General features: G+C 45.9%; 1 protein-coding gene across 3 annotated transcripts in view; it reads right to left on the reverse strand.

Annotated features, from left to right (window-relative positions):
* The window catches only part of CGNL1 (cingulin like 1), a 154,467-nt gene that overhangs the window by 19,250 nt on the left and 108,066 nt on the right, over positions 1-27,151 (reverse strand). For all 3 annotated transcript variants that reach the window (XM_079912038.1, XM_079912037.1, XM_079912039.1), the window contains 5 exons: positions 13,545-13,751; positions 12,506-12,610; positions 7,143-7,295; positions 5,388-5,558; positions 1,786-1,947 (listed from right to left, as the gene is read on the reverse strand). In XM_079912038.1, coding sequence (XP_079768164.1) covers positions 1,786-1,947; positions 5,388-5,558; positions 7,143-7,295; positions 12,506-12,610; positions 13,545-13,751 — 798 coding nt within the window. The remainder of the gene's footprint in view (positions 1-1,785; positions 1,948-5,387; positions 5,559-7,142; positions 7,296-12,505; positions 12,611-13,544; positions 13,752-27,151) is intronic.

Below are 27,151 nucleotides of genomic sequence, written 5' to 3' on the forward strand. Positions count from 1 at the left end.
CTCTCTCCTGCTCAGGGCTTCCAAGACCCTCCCAGGAACAGAGTCTAGAACAACCTTTTGCATCTGCCTTTTTCTGCTAGGGAACCTCATATACGTAGCGCCATGCACTCCCAAATCCCCATCAGAGTAACATAAAGACAGCCAGCCCATCCTGCTAAACCGAATATTCACAGAAGAGAAATTTCTATCTTCCTCAGCCTTCCTAATTTAACATCACTGAGTATTAAGAGAAAAGTACTTCAAAGTAGCTTTGTGTACCAAAGGGGGGGGGGAAAAAAAAGAGGCTCTGAACACAAACCACCCCACCTCGAACTGGGGGCCTGTGGGGTTTGTACATGTGTTTCTCCTGCCACCAGCCAACGTGTCATATGTCTGGATTAAGTCAGAGCCATGAGCCAGACACACTAAAAGCAATCAGCAGTACGAGTTTCTATGTGAGCCTGCAGCATCTGTACATAAATATTGTCTCTGCGATTGTCAAAGTTGGCTGACACGCCTCCGTATGCACCAAAAATAAAACAGAACTCGTGAATGACTAAATGTCTGTGAATGCCTTCCCTGCTGTGAGCGAAATCTACAGAGAACCCAGAAAGCTCTCTCTCAGGAGTCCAAAGTCCCCAAAACCAACTCAGAACGGCTGGGTCCTGCACCAAACCTCCTTGTTTGTTCAGTGGTTCCTGACCCCTCCCAGGCCAGTGTCACTCAGAATCACCAAAGAGCCACAAGTACCGCATTTACATACGACAGTCACCTGGGTTTCTGAGTTTACAGACGATCGCCTTTATTGAGAGAGCTCCTGAGTCTGAGAATTCATCTGTTAAGTGTTAGTAAAGGAACAAGCAAGATATGAGTCCCAACAAGACAGTCCTGCCAGCCGCCTCTTAGGGAGGAAGCACCCTCGGGTGTGCCGCACAGGGGTGGGGTCTTGAGAGCTGTTCATTTTATAATTAATGGAGAAATAGCTCAAACACTGCACAGGGGCAAATGAAGCTTAGCTATGCCATGGCTTCTACACCTTGAGTTAGTAAAAGGAAATGTTCTTTTTAGTCAGAATATTCTAGAAGGAGATGATCTGGCAACCTAACGTGCGCCTGAAAGCACCTCTTCGCAGGGCTCTCTTCTTGCCTATAATCTGTACTGTACAGAGCCCAGCAGGAGACTTCAGGGGGTCAGGCCAAGGGTCATTACGCCAAAGGTTCTCACGTCACTGCCTGACGAGGCTTTAGCTTGTGTTTAACCAGACTGTTTGGGTCCTAGAATAATCACTTCCTAGTTACCTGGGTTGACCTTAGCTTGACTTAAAATGATCTCCCCTAATGAGATTAGAACCAGGACATCAGCAAAACACACGGCAATCTAGCGGTGGGGGGGGGGGGGGGCATGACACCCTAACCAGGTAATTCTAAGCCTCTAAAAGGGCCCATCTAATAAAATCTTTAATGGTTGAAACATCACTCCCTGGATATCAACTGCTACTAAGTCCCCTGGAGGTTTTAAAAGTTATTTCTATTGATTTGTGAAGTTGAATCAGGAATTCCACTGATTTTAAATTCCAGCTCTCTCTCCCTGGCCTTGAGCACTGTCTGACTATTTCCATCATTCCTTCCAGCTCTGACGTCTTATGAGTCTACAAACTACTAGCTTCTTCCTCAAATCAAGAAATGACTTTACTGTCTTGCTGTTCAAGAGAAAAAAAGCCAAAGACTGCCCAAAGGCTGAGGCGTGAGCGGAAAGTCTGCTTCCCTCGAGTCCCACGCCCGCGTCGCACCCGCGCCGCCCACAAACCTCCAACTGCTTGAGGAGTCGGCTTCGGTCATCCTTGAGGTGACTCTTGGCTTCCAGCTCGTACTCCAGGTCCTTAAGCGTCTGCTCCAGAAGCTGCCTTTTCGTGAGCGCTTCCTCCTGAGCTCTCTGGTAGTCCCGTAACTCTTCCTCCAACAGACGCGTCTGGAATGAAGAGGGGCTGGGGTGCTTAACCCGGCAAGTCAGGAGCACAGAGATCTCATCAATGTGCAGGCTGACCCTGAAGAGGATTGGGCGGCCCCCACACTCCACTGGGGTTCAGAAGCCCGTGAGCAAGCGCCACCTTCGTCTGGGCCTCAGTTTCCTCTTCCGTAAAAAGAAGTCGCTTTTCCAGCTACAGAGAGCAACCCATTGGGTTATAAATTCAATTCAGTAGATACTGGCCATCGTTAAATATAACAGAAAAAAGTATCAGAGTAGTACAAGCAAATATTGTTGTAGGTCATGGCTGAAGATACCCGAAAGCCCTTGAACTAAGTAAGAGCCTCCCAGAGTGTAATCTATCACCCACCCGTATCAGGCTCCTCTCAACAGAGGTTTAAAGCTGGGGGAAGATAAAAGCTAAAATCATGACCCCAAAGCAACCTGCAGGCACAAAATCTATTAATATAAACATGTAAATTAAGTGAAAACCACTACTCTCCAGAAGAATATGTTATGTTGTCAAATTTTACAGTGTTTTGTTCCTCCACAAGGTGGCACTGAACTAATAGTTTGAAGAAAGTGCAACCGACAGCTTTGATTCGCAAGGGGTTGTCTGTGTTTTCCACTCCTCTGGAATCTCCCCAAGGGAACTAGGCAACTCAGCACACAGAAGGTACTCCTTAAACATCTCTGTGGACTGATTCGGTGAAGCCTGAGGCTGTCTGTTTGGTTCTCAACTTCCTTCCCTCCTGGAGGTGGTATAGGGTAGCAGGTGAAAGCACAGTCATAGGAATTGAATACACCAAGGGTTAATTTCCTTCAGGGAGTATATGATAGCAAGTGGCAAACTTCATGAAAGAGTACCAGCCTTTGGGGGTGATCTTCACGGAAAAGTTGGGGAAGTCTCAAAGATACTCTTTTTGGGGACCCAATAGGTTAGGCTACTTTAGGAAGCCCAGAGGGAAGACTAGGAACTGTGTTCCTCTCCTGGAGGCTGATAGGAACACCTGAAATTTCTATGAAAACAGCAGTCTTAAAGAAGACATCTCCAGATAAAGACCTAGTCTGGTTTTGGTGGTGACTGAGTGAAAGCACAAAGTGAAAACCATCCCATGGAAAAAGGATGACGAGACATTCTTTGGATACAGAGGTACTCCAGAGCGTGAAAAAAAATCTCTCCAAAAAAAAGTCTTTAAAAAAAAATTCTCTGTGCTTCAGTTTCCTGATTTGCAATATTGGGATAAATATAAAACCTACCTTACAAAGCTGTCGTGAGACTCAAATGAGATAATACCCCCAAAAGAACATGGGTTATAGAGTCAGAAAGACTGACAGGTAATGGTACAGCTCACCCTTCCTTCCCCAATGCCCAGCACATTACTACCTTCCGACGCCCAGTAGATCCCTCCTAACATCTATCGAGGGCTCTATCATACCAAGAGTATTCATTAAGGATCTGCACAAGAGAATAGTACAGCATCTGGAATCATGAGTTAGTAAATAACTTCTGAACCTACTAGTGCTACCTTTAAGCAGTTGAAGCTGCTCTTTGCTAAGTGGGATTTAGAAAATAAACTGAACAGTGAACTCTAAGTCTTAATTCTCTAACGATGACCTTCATCAGAACTTTTCTAGCTCTATGCCAAAGGCACAATAGGTAAAATGCCTATTTCTCTCAAAGCAAAGGAGGCGGTACCACAGCACTTAGGGTGGATGGACCCTTGCAGCATTTTTATTTACTGAGAGCTTTAACTCAGCTCAACCAAAATGTGGTGGAGGGTGGTGAACAGAGTTGAGCTTGAGTTTCTCAAGGATCCCAAGTGACCTTGGCTTACTAATTCATTTTTGTTTTAAACGACTCCATGACTTCACCATCCTGACTTAGGGTGGTGTCTGACTGCAGTTTCCTTCTAGACTGATGAGGTGTCTGTTTCTGCCATGCAAATGGAAACAGTGCCTCGCAGGGCTAGACCGCTGAGAAAAATCTAGGAAGTGCCGTCTCTGTTTTCATCATAAGGAATCCTTTTTGGAATTACTGCCCTTTTACAAACAACACTGGTCTCTATCTGGCCTTAACTAATCTCTCTGGATCTCCGTTTCCTTATCTAACTAGAGGGTCTCTAAGGTTCCTTCCTACCCGAAGATTCTAGCAGAGTAATAATTACACAAAAACCAAGGGAAAGCACTTTACAGGGGTCACCGTGACACTGATTTTCTGAAATCAAAACAGGATACCAGGTGTTCGTTTGCATTCTGGCAAGTATCAGGATCCTCCCACCCAATTGCTGTAGAAATGATTCTTCTTCAGGGCCAGAGAACTGTGCTGTCGATAGGCTAGTTTCAGTTCTTACTAGGAGTCCTGTATCCTAAGACCCTAAACCAGAGGGGACCTGTTACCAGGGTCCTTTCAGAAGTATTCTAGAAGCCTGTAATAAATATCCATTGTTCTTTCACACAGTTTCAGCGCTGACTCATGGGCGACCTTCCTTTGATCATCAAACATAATAAAAGTTTGTTTTCTGAAGAAAAATGTGTTTTCCTGTGGAATCTTAGTGCTCTTGGCACTGCTTATGAAAAAAAAAAGCAAGCTTTAGAATTAAAAAAAACAAAAAACTAATATCAGTGTCCAGGATATATAGACCCTGTGCCATATAGTCTCACATGTTACCTCATTTAATGACTAAATCACTATTATTTTGTATACTTTTAAAGAGGGAGAAACAGATGCTCAGAAAATTGGGGTAACTTGCTCAATGTCATGCAGCTGGCAAGAGACAGAGCAGAAATCAGCTTACACTGTACTTGCATTTTACAGCCTTCAGCTTTCCATTAAAATAATCAAAAACATTCCCTTTATTACACCCAGTTCTTCAGAAGTCCAGACTGAAGGAAGCTAACATTTGGGTTACTCTGCCCTATTATTCTTAAATATAAAACCAAGAATATGTTTTAATAATTTCACTACTCATAAATTCCTGAAGATTTCTGTTTGTCCCCATTATTGTTGTTCTGAAACTCTTACCCACCACTCCCACGGCAATGAAAGTCTCTATATGTATAATTTTAAACGAATGGCAAAAAAAAGAAAAATTAGTTATTATAATCCCTGTTCTAAGATTAAATGAAAACAATGATACATATAAATCACTTAGACACAGCTGGACACACTACTGGTGCTCCACCAACGGCAGCTAAGCTTTTTAGGCAGATCTTGGATTAATCACGAAAATGGTCCAACTAAAGCTGTGTCCACGTAACCTCAGAGGCCCTGGGTCCTCTGTGTCTTGGAATGCCATCTGCCCCAAAGTAACCATCCCGAGAAGCAAGCACACACGCTGTCTTAAGGATCTACCCCAAGCCTCTCCTAGAAGAGTTTCAAAGCAGTCCCGAAGGATATTCTGAACACGGGTAAACCGGGAACTGCTCTGGCCAGGCATTACCTCATCCTGCATTTTCACGGCAGTCAGACGGGACTTCTCTGCCTCTAGAGTTTTCTCCTTCAACTGCCTTTGCATTTCTGCAAGTTCCCTGCGATTTTTCTCCTTGTATTCATCCAGCTGGTTCTGGAGCTCCAGCGTTGATGCGCGGGACACCTCAACAATGTCAGCCATCTGGAAGAAGTGACATGGGTGAGAGCCCACCCTGTAATGCTCCATCTGGGGCCAGGGAGCTAGGTGTGCGTCCCAGCTCAACACGTCTCCTCTGCTTTCTTCTGGAGCACCCCACCCCAAAGACTGCAAAGCACCTGGTCGTGATCTGCCCAGGATTAGTCTCCTCTAACTTGGAAGCAGCATGGAGGTGTGAACAAGCACATCCTCTGGAGCTAGATCCACGGTCTTGGGTCACATCCTCGCTCTGCCACTTACCAGCTACATGGCTGGGGCATTACCTACTCTCTCTGGGCCTCTGCAGTGTACTCCTTAAAAATACTGAAACCATAATCTTTACCTTGCAGGGCTGTTGTCAAGATTAAAACGATACATAGAGACGGAATTCTAGTTAGATACAAAATAGCTGGTAGCAATCACACTGCTGGGCATATACCCTGAGAAAACCATAATTCAAAAAGAGTCATGTACCACGATGTTCACTGCAGCTCTATTTACAATAGCCAGCAGATGGAAGCAACCTAAGTGTCCATCATCAGATGAGTGGATAAAGAAGATGTGGCACATATATACAATGGAATATTACTCAGCCATAAAAAGAAATGAAATGGAGTTATTTGTAGTGAGGCGGATGGACCTAGAGTCTGTCATACAGAGTGAAGTAAGTCAGAAAGAGAAAGACAAATACCGTATGCTAACGCATATATATGGAATTTAAGGAAAAAAAATGTCATGAAGAACCTAGGGGTAAGACAGGAATAAAGACACAGACCTACTAGAGAATGGACTTGAGGATATGGGGAGGGGGAAGGGTAAGCTGTGACAAAGTGACAGAAAGGCATGGACATATATACACTACCAAACGTAAGGTAGATAGCTAGTGGGAAGCAGCAGCATAGCACAGGGAGATCAGCTCGGTGCTCTGTGACCACCTAGAGGGGTGGGATAGGGAGGGTGGGAGGGAGGGAGATGCAAGACGGAAGAGATATGGGAACATATGTGTATGTATAACTGATTCACTTTGTTATAAAGCAGAAACTAACACGCCATTGTAGAGCAGTTATACTCCAATAAAGATGTAAAAAAGAAAAAAGAAAAATAGCTGGTAAATGACTGGCACACAGTAGGTGTCAAAACAATGGCAGCTACTCAGGGTGGCTCCATCAGCTCTGTGCCTTTTCCCTTCTGGGTGTTTTAGGGCAGAGGAGCAGCAACTACTGGGCTTCAAAACTGCCTTTCATACTCCTGCACGAGAAAGAGACGTGCAAGTACACAGATGACGCACAAAGACAGAGGTTTTGATTCAGGTAACATCTGTGAAGTCTGCAGTGACGTGCCAGGCTTCTTCGGGCAGCTGTTGAGAGGAGCTGGGCCCAGGATCCAGAGGGCATTTCCTAAACCAGTTCCCCTGTGACTGGGATTATCAACAAGTCCGAAGAGCTGCTTCCCGGGAGCTGCAAATCCCTGACACATGTGTGCTGAGACACACTGCAGGTCTCCTCAGCTCTATCAGGCCCTTACGGGGGGGGGGGGCTGGGTCACACGCCCTCTCCCTCCTCCTCTCCCTCCCCTCTTCCTACCCCTCACCTCCTTCTGCAGCTTCTCGATGGTCTTGTCAAGGTGCCATCGCTCGTTCTCCATTTCACCCTTCAGTCTCCTTAACTGCTCCTTCTGCTTCGTCTCGTCTTTTAGCTTCTCAGACAACTGCCTCTGCTCCTGGGTGGCCTGACTCAGATTTCTCTGCAGATGGCAGGGAAAGGACAGTGCTATCACCTACCTACCAGGTCAGCCACAGAAACAGGTGGCAGAGGGAGTTTCACAGCCACACCACAAAGCAATCAGACCTGCTACATCAGTGATAACAAAAAGGATCAAAATAAAGCCATCACAGAGACCCAAGGACATTGTCGGCTCTGCAATCCAGGGACCAAGACGCAAAGTTGATTTAACCAGAGACATACGCAGGAATGAAGGGCAGACGAAGGACGCATTACAGAAATACAGAAAACGGCCAAGGCTGCTGCAGGTGGTGATTCAGGATAGTGTCCAAAAACCTGACAGAACTCATGCTTGAAAACTGAGGTAAAGTTATACATTAGACAAACTTAAACCCATGTGGCAATTGACATCCTGTGATAGATAGCACTGCACCTAATGTTCGAGCATTTTCTCTGCTGTGCAGATGATTCTCACAATTAAAATAGCTAAAAATGAATCTGTAAGAAAAAAGAACATTATCCCATGGGCCAAGAGTCCACTTGGGTAGGGGGAGTTATAATCAACAGAATCCATGGGTTGGACTCACACATAGAAGGAAAGGAATTTGGCAATCCACAAGCTGATGAACCTGATGGACAGAAGGTATTAAACGGGAGAGACACTAGTCAGGAAAAGCACAAACGAGTGGTTATTTAGTGAATCAGCACCAAATACTAATACTTCTTAAAAAATGTACCATCTTGGGTGCGATGTTTCCCCTGGGTTCCTCTGAGGCTCTCATCTCACAACATTATACAGACTGATGTCCTTTACATAAAAATCATGCAACTCTAAAAAGAAAAAAAAGAAAATCCTAAAATATCTTTGGAAGATTATAGTGGCTTCTTTAAACAGCTGAGTGTTAAGGCCTTTGGCATAAGGATATCATGAAGGGGCACAGCTCAGAATGGGGGAGCATGACCCAAACAGGAGCTAGATCATAAGAAAAATGTTATCAGGCACTGAGGGCTGAATGTGGGTTAGTACAAGTACTGCTTAGGACCTACTCAGTCTTGTGTCCCTGCAGAGGCTGTATAAGGACAATGGTTGTATTTGTACAGTGCTTAACAGTTTACAAGCTGCTGTCACGTGCAGCAACTCAGGCGTTTTGAAAACACTCACAAAGCACTTCAGGCACTCCTGATTTGCAAAGCTTTGGAACAGCTCTGCTGGCCAGCCACATGGCCTGGGGCCAAAAAGCCACCTGTGGAGGGCTGTGCTCAAAGAAACAGCCAGCAGAGCTGGGCTGCTGAAGTTGATTGCTGCAGGGAACCAATGTCAACAAAAGCAGCTGGGGAAAGAGGGTGGTTAAAGAAAGGTAATCGGGAGTTCAGTGGGGGGCAATTAGCAGGAGTGAGTCTCACCATGGTCCAGCCGGACACACACCAGAGGGAGGGTCAACCCCTGGGACTTGTGTCTGTGGTTGATTTAGTGGTGTTGGGGGCAAAAAGCAGCACACAGGGTAAGGTAAGCAAGGTATGGTTGGTTCCTTCATGTGGGAGAAAGCTCTCAGGAACATGTATCTCAAAATGTCAATTCTTGAACAAAAACAAATACAGAAGGACTTCAACACCTTCCCATAGAACCGCCAGGATCCAGCTCAACCCCTGCCCCTGCAGATCCCCCAGCCTCTCTTTTTCTTCCTTCTGGATCCCAATCCCAGGGGCCCCAGCCCAGCAGACAAGCCAGCCTCGGCTCCATTCAACCTCCACGTGGTGAGTGCACTTCTGTTTCACCCTTGGCTCGGGAAGGGCTCCCCTACCACCCCTCCACACTGGCTCTGCTCTCCTGTGTCACTGGAGACACCCCAGACTCCTCCACTCTGAGCCTGGGGCCTGGCCAACACCCCCTGTCCCAACATACACATTTGCCTAGAATAGTAATTTCGCTAAATTATTTTTAAAACATTTCTTGCATGCTTGCCTCTACTGCAGGGTAGTAAGATCTGTAAAGGCAAGAAATAGATTTTCTATCTCAGTATGCCTCACAGTCCAGATTCACTCTTAGGCATATGATAAAAACTCAGTGGTTGAGAATTAACACCTATCCCCAAAAGTGATCTAAAGATTTCTTATATCAGAATCACCGGGCAAGGGTGGTGGACTGCTTACATAAAATGCAAAATCTAGCCTGTTCTAATGGAATCACAATTTTTCTTAGAGTGGAGCCCACACATTTGCATCTGAAAGTTCCTCAGATAATTCTAACATACTCTAAAGTTTAGAAATGCTGTTTAAATAATGCTCTGCCTCTTCAGTGATTCAAGAAATATGTTCCAATATGTCCACGCTGAGAAAGTATGTCCCAAATTCACAGGAAAAGCAGCCAACCTGGCAACTTTGCATTTAGGAGTTAGGTGTGAAATGCTCTATAGCTACAGTGACCGTATTTCCAAGACCAGCCAGACAAGGCCATTGACTAACACTGGGACAAAAATCTGAGGAAAATGTATCAGGTCGGAAAGTCCAAAACACAAGGTTGGTGGACGTATAGTGAGTGCCCTTGAGCTTGGGGACCATTATCTCAGTGGACACAAAGCCTTTCACTATATGGTTGAGCAAGGTCCCGGTATTAACGATAACCAAGTGGCAGGTGAGCCAAAGTGCTGAAAGGAATGAGAGGTTTGATCAGAAGGAAGTCAGTCTCCTCAGAGCCCGTGCCACACAAGCATGGGGGCTTTCTTCTTCTCTCGCCTCAATACACAGGGTGGGAGGTGCAGGCGTACAGAGGAATATATCATTATCCCTCCCTGAAGGAAAGAACTATGGCTTCCCCATCTGCAGAAGCCAGTTCTCAAGGGAATCAGAGATGTCTTTGCCATGAATGCAGTTCAAGTAGATCTACACAGCGGCGCACAATCCTCAACCAAGTGGTAGGGCTGAAGCAAACCAAGAACGGCATCCCCTTTAAGAACCTCTGTCTCTGTCTGAGTCATAATAAATCAGACCTAAGTTCACATGGTCTTCAGCCACTATGTAAAGAAATACATTTATCATCCACGAAGATGCAACAGATTGCTAAAGGCACAAAGATTTTGAAATGTAAAATGCTTATGTGAGGGGGAAAAAAACCCGGCTACTCTCTCCTCTTACTCTAAGGGTTAAGCTCCCTTCGGTTGCCAGCTTTGGGAGAAGCATGCAGAAAAAGTTATCGAACTAAAGGAATGACCGTCTGGTTCCCAAACTGAGAAAAAGCAAAGTATTTTTGAGTGATGGTGCACTTTTCACAGCACGACTTTTTTTGTTTTTTGTTTGAAGATTTTTTTTTGATGTGAACCATTTTTAAAGTCTTTATTGAATGTGTTGCAACACTGCTTCTGTTCTATGTTTTGGTTTTTTGACTGCAAGGCATGTGGGATCTTAGCTCCCCGAATGGGGATCAAACCCACACTCCCTGCATTGGAAGGCGAAGTCTTAACCACTGGACCGCCAGGGAAGTCCCTCATAGCACTGCTTTTGAGACCAGATAATTGAGATAATGATGGTGAGACTGTTGGAGCCTCTTAAAATTCTTGCTGGATTATGTTGCCAGTGGCTAGCACAGCCACGCACTGCATGAAGCACCCTCCCCATCTCAGCACCGCTGGGAAAACAGGCCTGAACAAAAAGTAACAGGTCAGGGATAATTTCCAAGGCAAGGATGGTGAGCCAGAGATGGGGGGTGGGTGGCGATTACATTAAGATCTTTAGACCTTGAGGCCATCATCTGTTGTCTCTGCTGAATTAGCTTTGAGTTGCAGATTCACAGCTGCTGAACCACTTCCTTCTGTGTGAAACTTTCTGGTTTGACCAAAAGATGATAAAGACAGAGCCTGTAATAGCTGCACCCAGTGCCTGGTGTGGACGTGACACAAAGGCGCACGCTTTTGCCCCTGAAGAGTACAAATGTTTTTCCTCTCTTTCTGTGCCCAACTAGCTCGGAGATTTAAACCCTGCACTTTGGCTGCTGCGCTGTAGCCATCACAAGCCTTAAACAGCAGCACAGTGAAACTGCCATCCACACAAAATCAACCAAACAAGAGTTAATAACAAAGACCTAGATTTAAAGAAAAAGAAAAAGAAATGCAAAGCAAGGACAGTCAGACACCAAAATGAGGAAAAGACAGGGCTTTACTGCATGCAAAAACAAAGTCTCTGTCCAAAGCAAGAGAGAAGGTGCAGATTCGGGGGTGAGAGCTCCTGAGTCGCGGCTGACCTGAGTGAACCCTAGTGCAAGCAGGTTCCCCTCCTCTAGCCCCAAGGAGTTGAAGCTGTATATGAAAGGAAAGCTGCAATTAGGCATTTTTAACTATGAATCCTGAGCTATCTCCTGACACTTTCCACGTGCCCCTCCCCGACCTATCCTTACAGACAAGCAAGTCCTAAGGGAAAACTTGAACAGCCTCCGCTACCTGCTCAGAAGCACCGGCTTTTACCTCCTCGTAAGCTCGCCTGAGGGATGCTTGATGCTGCTGGTTCTTTAAAACCCCAGAGCAGGTAGAAGGAGGGACACACCTGGATCACGCTGAGGTCACTGTGCAAAGTCTATTTAGAACCTCCGTGCAGACTTTTTTTTTTTTAAAGAATGTACTTCAGGCTTTCTAACCTTCAAATGGGAAAACCTAATTTTCCAGGAACCTGCCTATTTTGAATAGAGATAGCTATCTAGTTTCAAGGAAATGACTTTCTCCTGCTCTTTTTAATAGCCATCTTGGAGGACTGCACTCTGAGGAGTCTATTGGCCCAGAGGAGAAAGGAAATTGGCTTCTGCCGCAGAGCTGACGCTACACTGCCTTGGGGACCAATTCTGGCGGCCTTCCTCACACAATTCATGTTTTATCTTTGGAAAGCTGTCAGGCTCTTTAATGTCTAGAGCAGGATCTCTCAACCTTGGCACTACTGACATTTGGGTAACTCACTGCTATGGGGACTCTCCTGTGCACTGTAGCAGGTTTAGCAGCATCCCTGGCCTCCACCCGCTAGACGCCAGTGGGAGCTCCCCAGTTGTGACAACCAATCACCTCTAGACATGGCCAAATGTCCCCCAGTTAAGAACCACTGGTCTAGATAGATAGTCTGAAGTCCAGGACGGTTATTATTATGAAAGGAGCTGCCTGGAAGGACAGGACCAGTGGTGATCTGTACATGTCCCTCCGAGTTTGCTTCTCGAACTTCCTCTGTGGGGGATTAAAGACAACAGCCCTCAGAGTTTACCTGAGCATCTTCCAGCTCACTCTCCAGGGCCCTTCTGGCTGACGCTGCTTCTTTTTCTTCTTTTCTTGCATGCACGAGGGCCTCCTCTAATTGCCGAGTTTCTCCCTACAAGGAAACACGGGGTCAGTGTACACTCAGATGTGTGCTATGCCTAGGAAGCCGACTTGGTGGCATGAAAGGCATGCAGGGGGCATCCACAGACACAGCCAGCAGAGGCTGCAGTCACAGTGCACCTGTCAAGGGCCCACGACAGGACACAACAGCCGTACAGATGTGTGTGCCTGTCTGCAGCTCCATACTTAACCAGAGGTGAACATCCCCATCAATCATCTGAGATGATTTCTGGGAAAATACAAATATCTACCCTTAGCACTGGAGCTTCAGAAACAACAGGTGTTGAATGGACTCAAGCACACAGTTTTAGAAAAGCCTTTCAGGTGATACTGATGGATGACCATCTGGGGAAGCTCTGTGAGACTACACCTCCCCTTTACATTTCTCCTGTCCCTTTTTATCGTCAGCTGCCATCTCTCACAGCCGTCAGTACGTGTCTCTTGCTAACAGCCTCCCACTTCTAGAGATCTGGTAAACCAGGTAATTGGTTTGTTAAGCCTTGCGTGACTTCAGAAACCGTCAACCAACTGTTAAAAAAAGAATAAACAGTCACGAGTGAGAATGGGCCCGACGGTAGTGTTCAGATGGCCTTTTTGGGGTTCGGAGGCCTCTGCTCAGTGTCAAGAGGTTGAACACGTCTGATGTCTGGGCAAACGGGGACTCCTGTGCCTGTACCTGTGCCTCCCACCCTGACTCCGTCAGCCCCGTTCTAGGCCGCTCTAGAAGCCCATCTCCCATTAGTGCCATGCAGAGAGGAAGAGAAGCGATGGGTTACAGAGAGGAGATGATCACGCTTGCCCTGACCTTTCCTACTCCATTATGATAATAAATCCCTTTCTGCTTCTCCAGTCGCTGTGTTTTTCGTCACATAGGAAAGAAGGATCCGGCACCGCCAAGCCTGGGCTCGGGGTCCAGCGAGCCTCACCTGGTACTTCTTGAGCATTTCCTTCGCTTTGGCCTCGTCACCTTGCAGGTCAGCAACCTGCCTCTGAAGCCGAGCGACAGTGCGCTCCAGCTCATGGACGCTTTCCCGCAGCTTCTCGTTCTCTTCCTGCAGAGCCTTGGCGCGCATCTCAGGCCCGACCTGGGTTTGCTCTGCGGTGCTGCTCCGACTGGCCAGGACCTCGACGTTCTGTTAAAGACACAGAACAGGTGAGCATGGGAACCAGGGTCAAGGCGCAGCTCCCAACTTCGTGGATGGCTGGCATTTATTAAAACCCACTACGTGCCGGGCATCGTGCTAAGGCAGGGATCAGCGCACGACAGCCTGTTACTAAAAATAAAGTGTTACTGGAACACCGCCACGCCCATTCGGGGGCACCCCGTCCACAGCCACTTTTGTGCTACAAAAGCTGTGTCAGGACTTGTGGCCAAAGCCTAAAACATTTGCTATCTGGCTCTTTACAGAAAAGTTGTGCCGACCCTTGCCTGTGTCAAGTCCTTGACATGAAATTTCAACCTTTTAACAACTCTAGGAGGTGGATACTATCCTTATCACCATTTTAAAGACAAAGAAACTGGCGCTTGGGTAGACTGAAGAACTCGTCCAAGTTCAGGTAGGAGAAAATCAGGTAGGATCTGCATTCGGGCAGATCGAATCCAGAACCTGTTCTTATAACCACTGATGAGTTCGCTTTCCTGACCCCTCACCATGTGCAGGGCCTCTTAGTAGAAGCTCTTGATGAAGGGCAATTTCTGCTTACAGGGTTTTTTTTTTTAATGTCTAACACAAAATGGAAATGAAAATTTGCTTAAATTATGGTACAGTTCCCAGCGCGAGCTCTAGGTACTACCATCTGAAAATGAGCATGTGCGGCACACAATCCGTAACAGAAAGGAATGGGAACAATTACAGGATGATTATTGTTAACTCCAGATGTCACGTAGGCGTTTTATTTTTGACTCAGCATATTAAACGTGATGGTAAGTGGCCTTGTCCAGAATTCCACCTCTCCCAGCAGACCTCTCATCTTCTATTTCTCCACTATGACAAAGATGTCAAAACCAGTAAACCCAGCACTCACAAAACAGTGCTGCAGATGCCTTGGCCCAGGGAAGGCAAGATCTGGCTTCGAAGGCTACGACACAGCCCACTTGGGAGAGCTATCTGCCGAAATCACTTGCTTGCATGGCCTTTCAGAAAGATCTTTAAATTTTGTAATAGTACAGGAAGCTGTGTTATCCTGAACTTAACCAATCTGAGAGTTTCAGAAACCAGAGCATCTTTTCACAACCCAAATGTTCCATTTAATTCTATCCATCTGGGAAAGCTCATCAGAGTCAAGCTACTGAGTCAGAACAAGGCTGGCGGGCATTGCTAGGAGAACACTATGGTGCCCAACAGCTGGGATTTCTCTAATATTGTTTGGACATATCATCTTCTACCGAAACCAGCAAGATGACTGAGGAGATATAAAGTGTGGTTGAAAACCTGAGGAGGGATCTCAAGAATCCAGTAACTGGTCAGACCAGGGAAAGCAAGAGAAAAGTCCAGATTGTCCGTTCCTGCCCTAACTTTCCCATTAAGAGATAAGAGACTACAAAGCTACGGTTATCAAGTAGTACTCAAATAAGGATACACACGTAGTTAAATGGCATAGAACTGGGCGTCTAAAAATAAACCCAATATTTACAGTCAATTAATTCTCAACAAGGGAGCCAAGATAATTCAAGGGGGAAAGGAACAGTCTTCAACAATGGTGCTGGGACTACTGGATATCCAAATACAAAAGAATGAAATTAGAGCCTTTCTTTGTACCACACACAAAAATTAACTCAAAATGGATCATAGATCTAAATGTAAGATCTACAACTATAAATCTCTTCTAAAAGAAAACACTGGAGCAAATATCGTGAGCTTGAGTTACGCAAGGCTTCTTAGATACAATACCAAAAGCATAAGTGACAAAAGAAAAAATAGATAAATTAGACTTCATCAAAATCAAAAACTTCTGTGCTCCTCATACCAACAAGGTGAAAAGACAACCCAAAGAATGAGAGAAAATATTTACAAATCATATATCTCATAAAGGACCCATATCTAGAATATATAAAGAATTCTTCAACTCAATAATAAAAAGATAACCCAGTTTTTTTTAATGGGCAAAGGATCTGAATAGACATCTTTCAAGGAAGATACACAAAAGTCCAACAAGCACATGAGAAGATGCTCAACATCATTAGTTATTAGGGAAATGCAAATCAAAACCATAACAAGCCACTTCACACCCACCAGGACGGCTATAATCAAAAAGACAGATAATAGTGTTGGGGAGGATGTAGAGAAATCAGAACCCTCACACACCGCTGGTGAGAATGCAAAATGGTGCAGCCACTTTGGAAAACATTTTGAAAGTTCCTCAAAAGTTTAAACAGAGTTATCATAAGACAGGAATTCCACTCCTAAGTATGTACCTAAGAGAAATGAAAACCTATAGCCACACAAAAACTTGTGCAAAAACTCCACAGCAGTATTATTCAAGGTAGCCAAAAAGTGGAAACAACCCAAATGCTCATCAACTGGTGAACGGGTAAACAAAACGTGGTCTGTCCATACAATGGACTATTATTTGGCCCTAAAAAGGAATGAAGTACTGATACATGCTACAACATGGATGAAGCTTGAAAACATTATGCTAAGTGATAGAAGTCATTCATTAAAGGCCACATATTGACATTTATATAAAATGTCTACAATAGGCAAATATATAGAGATGGAAAATAGATTCGTGGTTGCGTAGGGCTGAGGGGAATGAGAAGTTGGGAGATGACAGCTAAAGGGTTCAGGGTTTGGCATTAAAATATACACACTGCTATATACAAAACAGATAACCAACGAGGACCTACTGTATAGCACAGGGAACTATACCCAATCTCTCTTAACAACCTATAATGGAAAAGAATCTGGAAAAGAATATAACAGAATCACTTTGCTGTATACCTGAAACTAACACAACATTGTAAATCAACTATTTCAACAAAAATTTTTTAAAAGTCATGATGTGATACATAAAAAGTTAAATAGTATGAAGAGTATGATCCTGTTTTATAAATAAACATTGATATATATATAATTATATACATAATTTGTAAAAAAAAAAAGTACAGGGTTTCTTTTTGAGGTGATGAAAATGTTCTAAAATTAACTGTAGCGATAGTTGAAGAACTCTGTGAACATACTAAAAACCATTGGTTTTGCACTTTAAATTGTTGAATTGTATCTTAAGTATCTCAATACAGCTGATTTTTAAAAAAGGAACAAAGGAAACCCAGAGGCTGAGTCGGACGGAGGGGATGGAGGAGCTGAGGTCCACCGAGGTACAGGTGAGAACAAGAGACTAAAGACATCTGCCTAAATCTTCTGGTAAAGCGAAGAACACTTCCACGTGCAGTCAGTGATCTTTCATTCACCCAGAAATCTCAGGAAGAGCAAGGATACTGAAAACCAGATCTGGTTTAAGCTGGATGTGGGCCTACCTGGCACCCTGACACGCTAGAAAAAGGACGCTGTGCTGTGTTTTGATGTTTAGAACTTGGTATTTTCTCTGTTTGGAAGTTGCAGGGCACATTCTGAGTCCATTTGTCTTAGAAGGATGGATCATGCAGGTTACCACTCAGCTGCCAGTGGCAGGGTCTGCTCCAATCCCAGCTCTCAATTTCACAGGCTGAGTGTGCCTCTATGGGAGCGTGTATGTGTTGAGACACTTAGTCCTGTTTTGACTATTTGTAAAACGATAATACGTTTTGCTCTGTGTCTTCATAGTGTGGTAAACCACATTATGTTTACAAATAAATTTAACTTAAGCCTCCATCGGCAAACCTTTCCAGAGTGGCTCCCCTGTTCCCGTCACCACCACATCCCACGTCCCCAGTCTACTATGTCAGGTAAAGCCCATAGGATAACCTTGCTCTTCCTGAAACCGTACCTAACTCACTTGCAGCAGTGCTGGAACCTAAAAGAATAAAAATCACATCCCTTTGTTCAACGCAAGTTCTTCTCCGTGACTTGCCACCAAAGAAAACTGGTCTAGCGGGACTCCAAAACTCTTCCAGCTCTGAACTTTGAACTATGCACCACCTTTTCCAAATGCTTAAGTTTATATCTCATGACTGTGGCAAAAGCAGGAGAACTCTAGGAGGACCAGAGTTGGTAAAGATCTACTCTGACAGGTCACTGGGGACAAACACCGCTGCCCTCACTTAATTAATTGCTGGTACTTCATTTCTGTGATGTTTTGATCTTAAGTGCTGTACGTCACAGCAAGACTAGGGAGGATGTTCCATCATAAATAAAAACCAAGGGGCACACAGTTCCTAACGATTCATTTAGCCAGATCATACCCCCTATGTAATATCTATTTGTAAAAAAGATCACATGGATGTGTCTTTTAATATCTTACCTATTATTCATTCATACAATCAGTCAGAAATAGTTAACAAAGATCAATTCCAAATTCCACTCCAAAAGGTCGGAAACACTACCCTAGGTCATCACCACAAAGGCAAAAGTAGCAGATGTGCTACATTCTCTTGTTTTTCAAGATTGGACCATCCCTTAAAATTGCCCTGAGATCATTTCTTCACCTGTATTTACTTGGTTACACAGGAAACTGGTAACACTGGCTGGCTGTGAAGAAGGGAATTGGGGCTATGGAAAGAAGCAGAGAGAGGTATTCCATTGCAAACCCTCTTGTGAGGATTTAAATGGTGAACTATGAAATTCAAGAAGTATTAAAAATGTTTAAATAAATATACATTTTTGTTGAAAAGACTGACTACCAAGGGGCACAGGCACTTGGAAGACAACCATCTCCCCTACCCAGTTCTCACCTCCTCCGGGCTCCAGAAACCCTTCCCCAGCATATTCACGGATACCTCTGGGCCATGAAAGATAGCAGAGCGGGAGCCGGGGAGCAGCTGTACAAACAGAGCAGAGCACCAACTCTCCCACGCTGGTTTACATAGTTAAGACATTCCTTTTCACCACATATAGCTGGGAGGGTGGAAAAGGCCCAGATGGCCCGGGACTTGCACTTACATGAGTGCTTCTCCAAATTTTCCACCCAAGCAACCTTAAAGGCAGAGAAGTCCAATGCGGGGTGGTTAGAGACACGCAAGTGACCTCAAAGAACTGCTTCCAAGGCTTGGGTTTCTCCATCAAAAATGCATGTACGCTTTGCAGTTGACACTTGTAACTTTCATTCCACCCCATGTCTCTTTTTATATCCAGATACTGTCCTTGGTGTTCCAGGAAGATGGGCCATTTCTACCCTGTAGCTTTGGCAAGCACTCTCCTCCCCACACACCCAGCACATGTACACATTATCTCAGCCTGGACAAAAGACATAAATCACCTCAAGAATGGAATTCTCAGTTTTAATTCTAAAAATGTGCATCTAGGAGTGTAGAGGAAGGAGCAGAGGATGCTGCAGTTAATCCACCAGATTAGACTCAGATCCAGGCTGTGCCTCTTTCCGGGCCCTTTCACTGGGCCTGGCCTCATAGAGCCTTGGTTTGCTCATTTGTAAAAGAGGGGAGAAGTTAGTTACCTACCCACCCCATTGTAAATATCTAGTTAAACGAGGCCATGACTCTCGTGGCTGATATTGCTATTAATGACCAAGCCAAGGAAACCCAGGCGTATTTCTCACAAGGTCAGGACTTTGCCCGACTTACCTACTACGGTTCTAAATCCTCAACCTGGCTTTAGACTGTAAGTTGCCCATTTTTACCAGCTCAATATCAAGCCTAGATTTCTCAAAAGAGAGAAACAAGATCTTTAACAGTCTTTCCAGGGCAACTGTACTGTCCAAATTACATGACCCCTTATTTTAAGGGCAAGTCACGTTTCTTGGTTGGCTAATTCATTAAAAATTCAGCCTCATTTCCCAATCAAGGATGGTCTGGCAAACTGATGGCAACTAAGAAAATTCTTCCAGAACAGACAAACAGCATGTTTCAACGTGCTGAATTGCTAAATTTCCACTACTTCTGAAATAGTTGACTTTTAACCATATGCTCCAATTACTGATATAAAAGGGGGGTTGGAGGAGGAATACATAATTGTTATCACAAAAGAAAAAGCAAACCCCCAGTCTTTGCCTGGTACCACCATTCACTGCAAATAATGACTTGCTTACAAGCTGGCACATTTTCATTCGTTAACGTCCACACTTAGAAATGTTCACACTGTCGCCTGGGGCCAGGGGAAACTTTTATCCATGATAAGCACAAAACTCCCCAACAGCGCCACAAATGGCCACGTCTAGGTGTTTTTCCTCACCCAAAGGTACTGATGCACTTCCCCTGAGCACAGAGCACACACCTCGGACAGGCTCACTCCTGACGGATGAAAAGTAATCGCACAGGACGAGGCCCTCCTGGCTTGTCCTAATGCAGACCCAACACATAAGACATCAGGCTTTACTAATTAACAGGGCCTCTTTCCACAGCCAGTTTTTGTTTCTTTTCTGTCTCGCTTTTTTGCTGAGTGAGGGAAAACAGCTGAGGCGTGGAGGCCAGGAGGCCAGAGAATGGAATGCTGGCTCGTTGGTTCCATGTCACCAGCTACTCCCACCCTCCAGCGAGTGAGGCTGCAGGAGCTCAGCTGATGGGTGCCCGAAGGGTCCCCGACGCCAGGTCATCTGCTGGGAGGTCACTACCTTTCCACAGCATGGCTGCGGACATCACTTTCTTGCCCACAGTGAGGACCGGGGTCACAGATGATGAGTGCCTTTCTCACTCTGAATGTGTGGAGAACCAGGTCCCCTGTATTACGGTTTCAGCTTACCCCTTACTTGAGCAACAGTAAACTATGGAGGAAAAGAAATAGCATCTATTTTAGTCATAAACTGCTCTTTCCCTAGTTAACTAGGAATTTCACTGGCATGAGGCCTCGGAGCCAGGACTTCTTACATTTTAATGAGCACAGGATTCACCTGGGGATCTCTTAAATGCTCATTCTGACTCAGGAAGAACAAAGGCCGGGGCTCTGTATTTCTAACAAGCTCCCAGCTGGTGCCAGTGACGCTGGTCTGTGGGTCCCACTGTGAGGACTGAGGTCCAGACTGAGGAGAGGCTGCTCCGACCTCAGGGCCCTCCCGCAGACATTCATTCACAGCTCAGGTCCCCACTCTCCAAGTCCCTTACGCTTCTTGACATGACTCCAGTGCCTGGGAGGGGGTGTCAGGCAGCTTGGGTGCCGCTGCAGGCTGTGCAGTCAGCTCACACTATGACCTATGCAAACCCGTGACCCCTCTGAACTCAATTCACACCCTTAAAGAAAGCATAATAGGTATTACTTGCTCTAAATGGGTCAGAAACCGCCACCACCCCAAGAGAGATATGAGAGTTTCAAAAAGCTGAGATCCCTGCAATAATGGAAAGTAATGGGTTTCTCCTTCCTGTTTTTTGACCGCCTACTTACCATTTTTTGGTGAAAGTGGGGTTGAGCCATTGAAAAACATCATTTTAAAATCCCTACTCTAAGAGCTACATCAGAGTTTCCAAAAATTCTCTCACTGTATTTCCCAAATGCCAACACCATTTTTTCCCAACATATCTGTAGTTCAGAACTGAACTGGTCATGCAGTTATCTCACTGATAAGCTCTGTTTGTTTGTGGCAACAGAGTAGTGTGTGAGGAAGATGGGAATAGATGTGGCAAAGGGAATAGTAAAGAAGGAGAGTCCAATCATTACCAAAACCCTAAATATTTTCGAGGAGGAGTTGATTCCAAAGCCAGAATAGTGGATGTATTCAATTTCCTTTTGTTAGAAGATGTGGATTCTGGACTAGACTACTCTGCTAATAAGTTACTATGTGATGACTTCAAGCAAGTCACTTAACTTCCAACTGTCCTCAGTCTCCTCCTCTGTAACATGGAATGGTCAGTCTAGCTAATTTCAATGTCCCTGCCAGCTCCGAAGTCTGGGATGTCTGGGATTGAGAATGAACTTGAAGAAACTGGGCAGTATTAGGCAACCATTAAACTAAGAATTCCAGAGGTTTTATACCTCTATAACATCATACTTAAATTTCATTTTCAAATGCTGTCAGCTAAACTCAGATGGTTTTTTACCAGTGTCCCTGCCATGGTATCTAGAGCAGAGGACCACATCTAAAGACCAACTTCCTGCCACGGAGCAGGGCTTTACTAGTTCGTTCTCTCTCCACAGTCACCAACTTGCCAGAACTCACCGAGTTGGAAAGTTATCATGCTTTATAAAGATTTTGTTTACATCCTGTTTTTTTCATTGCCCTGGTGGTGATTTTCCGGCTTACAAAACCACCTAAAAGATACTCCCTTTTAATCATATTCAATTATCCAGTTTTTCCTATAGTAACTTGGTGATTATATATAGGCTAAAAATATCATTGGTTTCTTCACAATGTCCTTCTGAAGTAAGTCAAAACATTTCCCTTTAAATGGTTAAGAAACCAGCAAAGATTTACTCTCAGAGTGGCCTGTAATTCACACACAGGTTCAAGATAAAAACTGTGCTAATAAAATGCCTCACGCTTGCTCACAGAATCCATTTGACAAAGGTTATCATTTAAGCCACACAACAAACCTATAGAGATACCCAACATGGGAATAAAAATACCCTCCACACAAATGGGTCAAGCCATTTCCCCAAGAGGCAACACGCTCAGTAATAGTTCAGGCCTTAACATACGGTGACTCCAGTGACGAAACACCTACGATAGGCAGAGCCACAGAGAAAGGAAGTAGACTCGTGGTTGCCAGGGGAATGGGAAAGGGGGAGTTTGGCTGTAAGGGGCTTTGTTTGGGGGTGGTGGACATGTTTTGGACTTGGATAGTGGTGGTGGTTGCCCACCCTTGAGAATATATAAACACCAGTGAATGGTACACTTTATAAAATGGTGGAAACAGTGACTTTTACATTCTGCGACTATTATCTCTAAAAACAAAACAAAACAAGCGTTCAGGCCTTGGAGTTGGCCGACCTGAACTGGCCTTGCTTGTTTGCCTCTACGGCTTGGTTTTCCCCATTGTTCTAATAATGAATGGAGACGTTATGCTGAGCACGTAGCAATGTTTCAGGCACACCATAAGATGACGACAATGGATGACAGCTACATATAAGGTCATGTAGCCCAAAGTCACAAACCAGGACTTGCACCCAGCTCTCCAACTCCTGTCTCTGATCTCTGCTACTTGCTACCAGCTTCTTCTGAGTGAGGCAGCAACTTCAGGGGAGACTTCCCACAGTCAGCCAGAGAAGGGAAAAGGAAGCTCCACGCTTGCCAGCTAGAGGCTTCAGCTATGTCCATACACTCACCCGGATTTAAACGGGGGGTGGGGGGATACACACTCTTGTACCATGAAAACAGCATTTCAAGAGCTTCTCTGAAACAGAGCCCTGGGTTACAGACTTTTACTTATGCTTCTGCCTTTACTTATTTATTTTTTTACTCCATTCCTTAAAAATCCTTACAAAATTTCCCCAGTGTCCCTGGGTCTCATCTCAGTGTCCAGGAGATTAAAAAAGGCTCACATCACAGCTGTGAGATGCCATTTCCCTCACCATGAGGGCCCATAGTCTATGCTAATCTTGTGACCAGCATGTAAAAGTTTTGTTTATAGAACCCGACATCCTCCCACGGTGCAGTCAGCCCTTCAAGGAGCCGCCGGCTGGCAGAAAGGACACCACCCGGACAATGTCATGAGTCCAGAGCTCTGCGTCACCAGAAAAATACTGGGGGGAGGGGGCAGGAAAAAAGCAGGGGTCGGACACAGAACAAACAACTTCACAAACCGTTAAAATCAGCTTGCTGTCGGCACACACACGTCCAACAGGTTGAACAGGATTTCTGAAGACAGAAGATAAACAAGCAGGTTCTCCACAGCACTGCCTACTGGGGAGCTGTGGGGATGCCTCCAAGATAAACCAAGGCTCAACCTGGAAGCCAACAGGCCTTAAGTGAGTCCACACGTCTCTGCTGTTTCCTTCTCAGAAATCTTATTTGCAAAGGCTGATCCTTCAACTTTCCCATTTTATTGCTACCATATTTCCATAAATGCTGAAACGATCAACACTAAGTTGCAGAAATCATTCCATTTAAAAAATTTAAAGAGGAATTCTCAGACCAAGAACTCTTAATCTCATGACCATTTCCATTAGCGCCCCTTTGCACCCCTAAATGAGACCAATTTCCATACAGAAAATTGTCAACTTTTCCCTTCATCCCCCTGCCTCCATGGCTGCAGGAACAATGATAACAGGGGCTGGAGAAAGAAAATCTGGACTGACCTCATGTTTGGGATGGAAGAGGCTGGACCAATACCCTCACCAAGCTTTGAAGGCTGGTTCCCACCATCTCCAGGGTTAAGACATACAACAAGGGTGACCTTTATTTATTTCCTCCTTCAAAGATGTAGGCTGTTCCCTGGGACAGAGTTGAGCAGACTGGTCTCTTGCAAAAGCCCATGAATGGTCTCCAGCCCCCTCCTTGCAGGCCAGTCTGCTGGGGTCAGCAGCTAGCTCTAACTGCCAGGCAAAGGGAACAGAGCCAGAAATAGTAATGTCCAAATCCAGGGATGGTCACCCACGCACTCTGAGGTCATGTCCAAGTCACAATTTCTCAGAATCACAGTTTGGTTTTTTAAAAACAGGGGTGGTAGGGCTTCCCTGGTGGTGCAGTGGTTGAGGGTCCGCCTGCCGATGCAGGGGACGCGGGTTCGTGCCCCGGTCCGGGAGGATCCCACATGCCGCGGTGCGGCTGGGCCCGTGAGCCATGGCCGCTGAGCCTGCGCGTCCGGAGCCTGTGCTCCGCAACGGGAGAGGCCACAACAGTGAGAAGCCCGTGTACCGCCAAAAAAAAAAAAAAAAAGGGGGTGGTGTTACGTCCATTCACTGCATGGGTCAAGAAAAATGAAGGATGATACTGCCAAGTGTCAAAACACTAGTCACTCTATAAACAGCAAACGGTGTCCAAGAAGGAATTAGTAGGTACCACCCAGAAGTTATAGAACATACATTGCAGATTTCCTTCTAGACAGAGGCCCTGAAGGAGGCATGGTGACTCTTTGGCCTCCGTCCCCTTGGACGGTTTCCCAACCACGGCTGCTGGCAGGACTCTCACTCAGTCCCTCCGTTTCTGAATAAAGGGAGAAACGAATGTCACCTATCCTTTCAGACGAGCTGGGAGAGACAGAGGGGAAGGATGGAATCACCAAGTCTGATCAAAGACCTACCCCAGGACTGCTCGAGGGCCAAGTCCCATTGTTTTTTTTTTAAAAGGCCATTTTGGGCACCTATCATTGAGGCCCCATAAATCACCATGGTGGTCACTGGTACTTCTCCCCTCCAGGCACATGTACGATTATGCTTGCCTGTCTCCCTGAAGTCAGGTGTGGCCATATGACTAGCTTTGGCCAATGAAATGTGGGTGCAAGTAATGACATGTGTCATATCCAGGTACAAGCTCTGAGAGCCACTTAGTGTCACCATCCGCTCCTCCCACTGCTTCATCCCAAAGAGCCAGTGGGGCTATAACAAGGAAAGAGCATGGCCTCCAGAGTCAGGCAGTCTTGGGTTCAAATCTAGACTCAGCCACCTACTAGCCACAGGACTCCAAGGCGGTCGATTACCCTTTGCTGAGCTTCAATCCCCTCAACTTTGAAATAGCAATTATATCACCACGCAGAGACATGGGTGGGGGGTCGGGCTGGGGGAGTTAAAGGTAGCGGATGTAAAGTGTGCAGCGCGTGGCCAGGCAGATGGTGTGCGCTAAAGAAACAGCGGTGACTGTAGTGACCTTCGCCATTATCTTCACCCTGCTTTGGTCGCTTACCAGCTGCGGAACTAGAGCCTCTGCCTCCCACTCTGCAAATGGGGAGGTAATGCTGTGCCCACTCTCAGGGTGGCTGCAAGGGCTCTTGTGAGAGCGTCTGTGGGAGCCGCCAGCACGATGCTGCTCAGGAAGTGAGATACCCACCATCCCCCCTACTCTAAGCCCTTTATCCTGCCTGTCCTGATCAAGTCCTGAAGCATCAAGGGCCAGTGAAGCGGCACCCCACGCCCACGGAGGGCCCAGTCCTGAGGGACTGCCCCTCCACCCTGGGTTCCAGGTTGCCCTCCACGCCCCATCTGACCAGAAGCCTACTCTCCCATCCCCAGCCAAGTCACAGCTGCCATTTACTGGACCACAAGCACTGCTCTGCACAGGGACTCTGACGACTCAGCACACCAACTTGACCCCCGAGGTACGCACACCAGCCTGGGTGATCCATCAGTTTGCGAGGCCCCCCTGGATATTATTTGCAGAGATCTGGCCCATCCCTGGGGCCAGCTCTGCAGGAGTGAGGGGAGGTCCTCGCCAGGGCTCCTACTGACCTATTATCGAGGATCCAGAGAGCCGGGAGGCTCCTCCCAAGCCCAGCTTTGACAGCGCATTCCAGCGAGGCTCTGAGGAGTAATCCACCTCACATCTAGGGAAATCTGCCATTTGCCCCAGGTCCTGGCCAAACACTGAAAGCATCCTGAACTGTGTGTCCTTAGGTGGTAGCTTAATGAAATACTATCACTGGCATTGGGACATCCCCACTGACAGTGGTCCCCACTGAAGGAACGACGGAGGTAGGACGGGCAAGTGACCCAGTTCCAGGGCAGCCCCTCACTAACTGTTCGGCCTGAGGCAAGTCACAACCTCTCTGAGCCATCCAATGTCAGGGGGGAAGGAAACAAACTTAACTTATTAATTGTATTTAAGCACTCAGCATCAATTGTCTACACTCAATAAATACACAAGTTGAACGAGGCACAGAGCCATTCGTGAGGAGTTTGAATCCCCACCAGAGTGTTAAACCTGTTCACAACTGAAACATGAGTAGTAATCACGGCCTAAAGAAAGGGTCACGAGCCCCATGGTCCATCTCTGTAATGAAGAATATGGCGCCCGCACAGCAGATAAAGGCTATTTTCTCTCTCTGGCCTACCAACGTTTCTATTTCGCCAGATAAGTTCAAACAGACCTGGATATTCATTCACTCATTCATATCTTATAAAGTGGTAGAATGTCAGCACTGCTTGGTACACCAGGTTTCTCTGGTTCAAACCCCAATCTGAATCTCCAACATCCCCGCCCTCCATCTCTCTCCACCCTCACCATATCTTTGATAGATAAGCAGACATCCAGCCTCCGCTTCCTGGGGCTGGAAACCCACTACCTCTCAAAACAAGCCTTTCCATTTTCTCTCAGCTCTCAGCCATGGAAACGTCTCCTTCACGCTGAGCTGATAACTGCATTCCTACAATGTCACTGGGACCAACCAAGAAGGGCATAGTCCTTGCTGCAAATGACAGCCTCTCAAGCGCTTGACGCCCGCATACCTCCTTCACACCATCTTACCTTGTTTTTTGTTCTTTAGGCTAAACTTTCCAAGGTCCTTCTTCACCCACTGGGGTGCAGTATCAAGTACTCTTTCAAAGTGTGGGGCCCCAAACCGAAACGATACTCCCTGAAGAGCCTCGCCAGCTGTCATCTTGATTACCAAGGACCCCAGGCT

The sequence above is a fragment of the Stenella coeruleoalba genome (genome assembly GCF_951394435.1).
Source record: "Stenella coeruleoalba genome assembly, chromosome: 2".
Classification (NCBI taxonomy): Eukaryota; Metazoa; Chordata; class Mammalia; order Artiodactyla; family Delphinidae; genus Stenella; species Stenella coeruleoalba.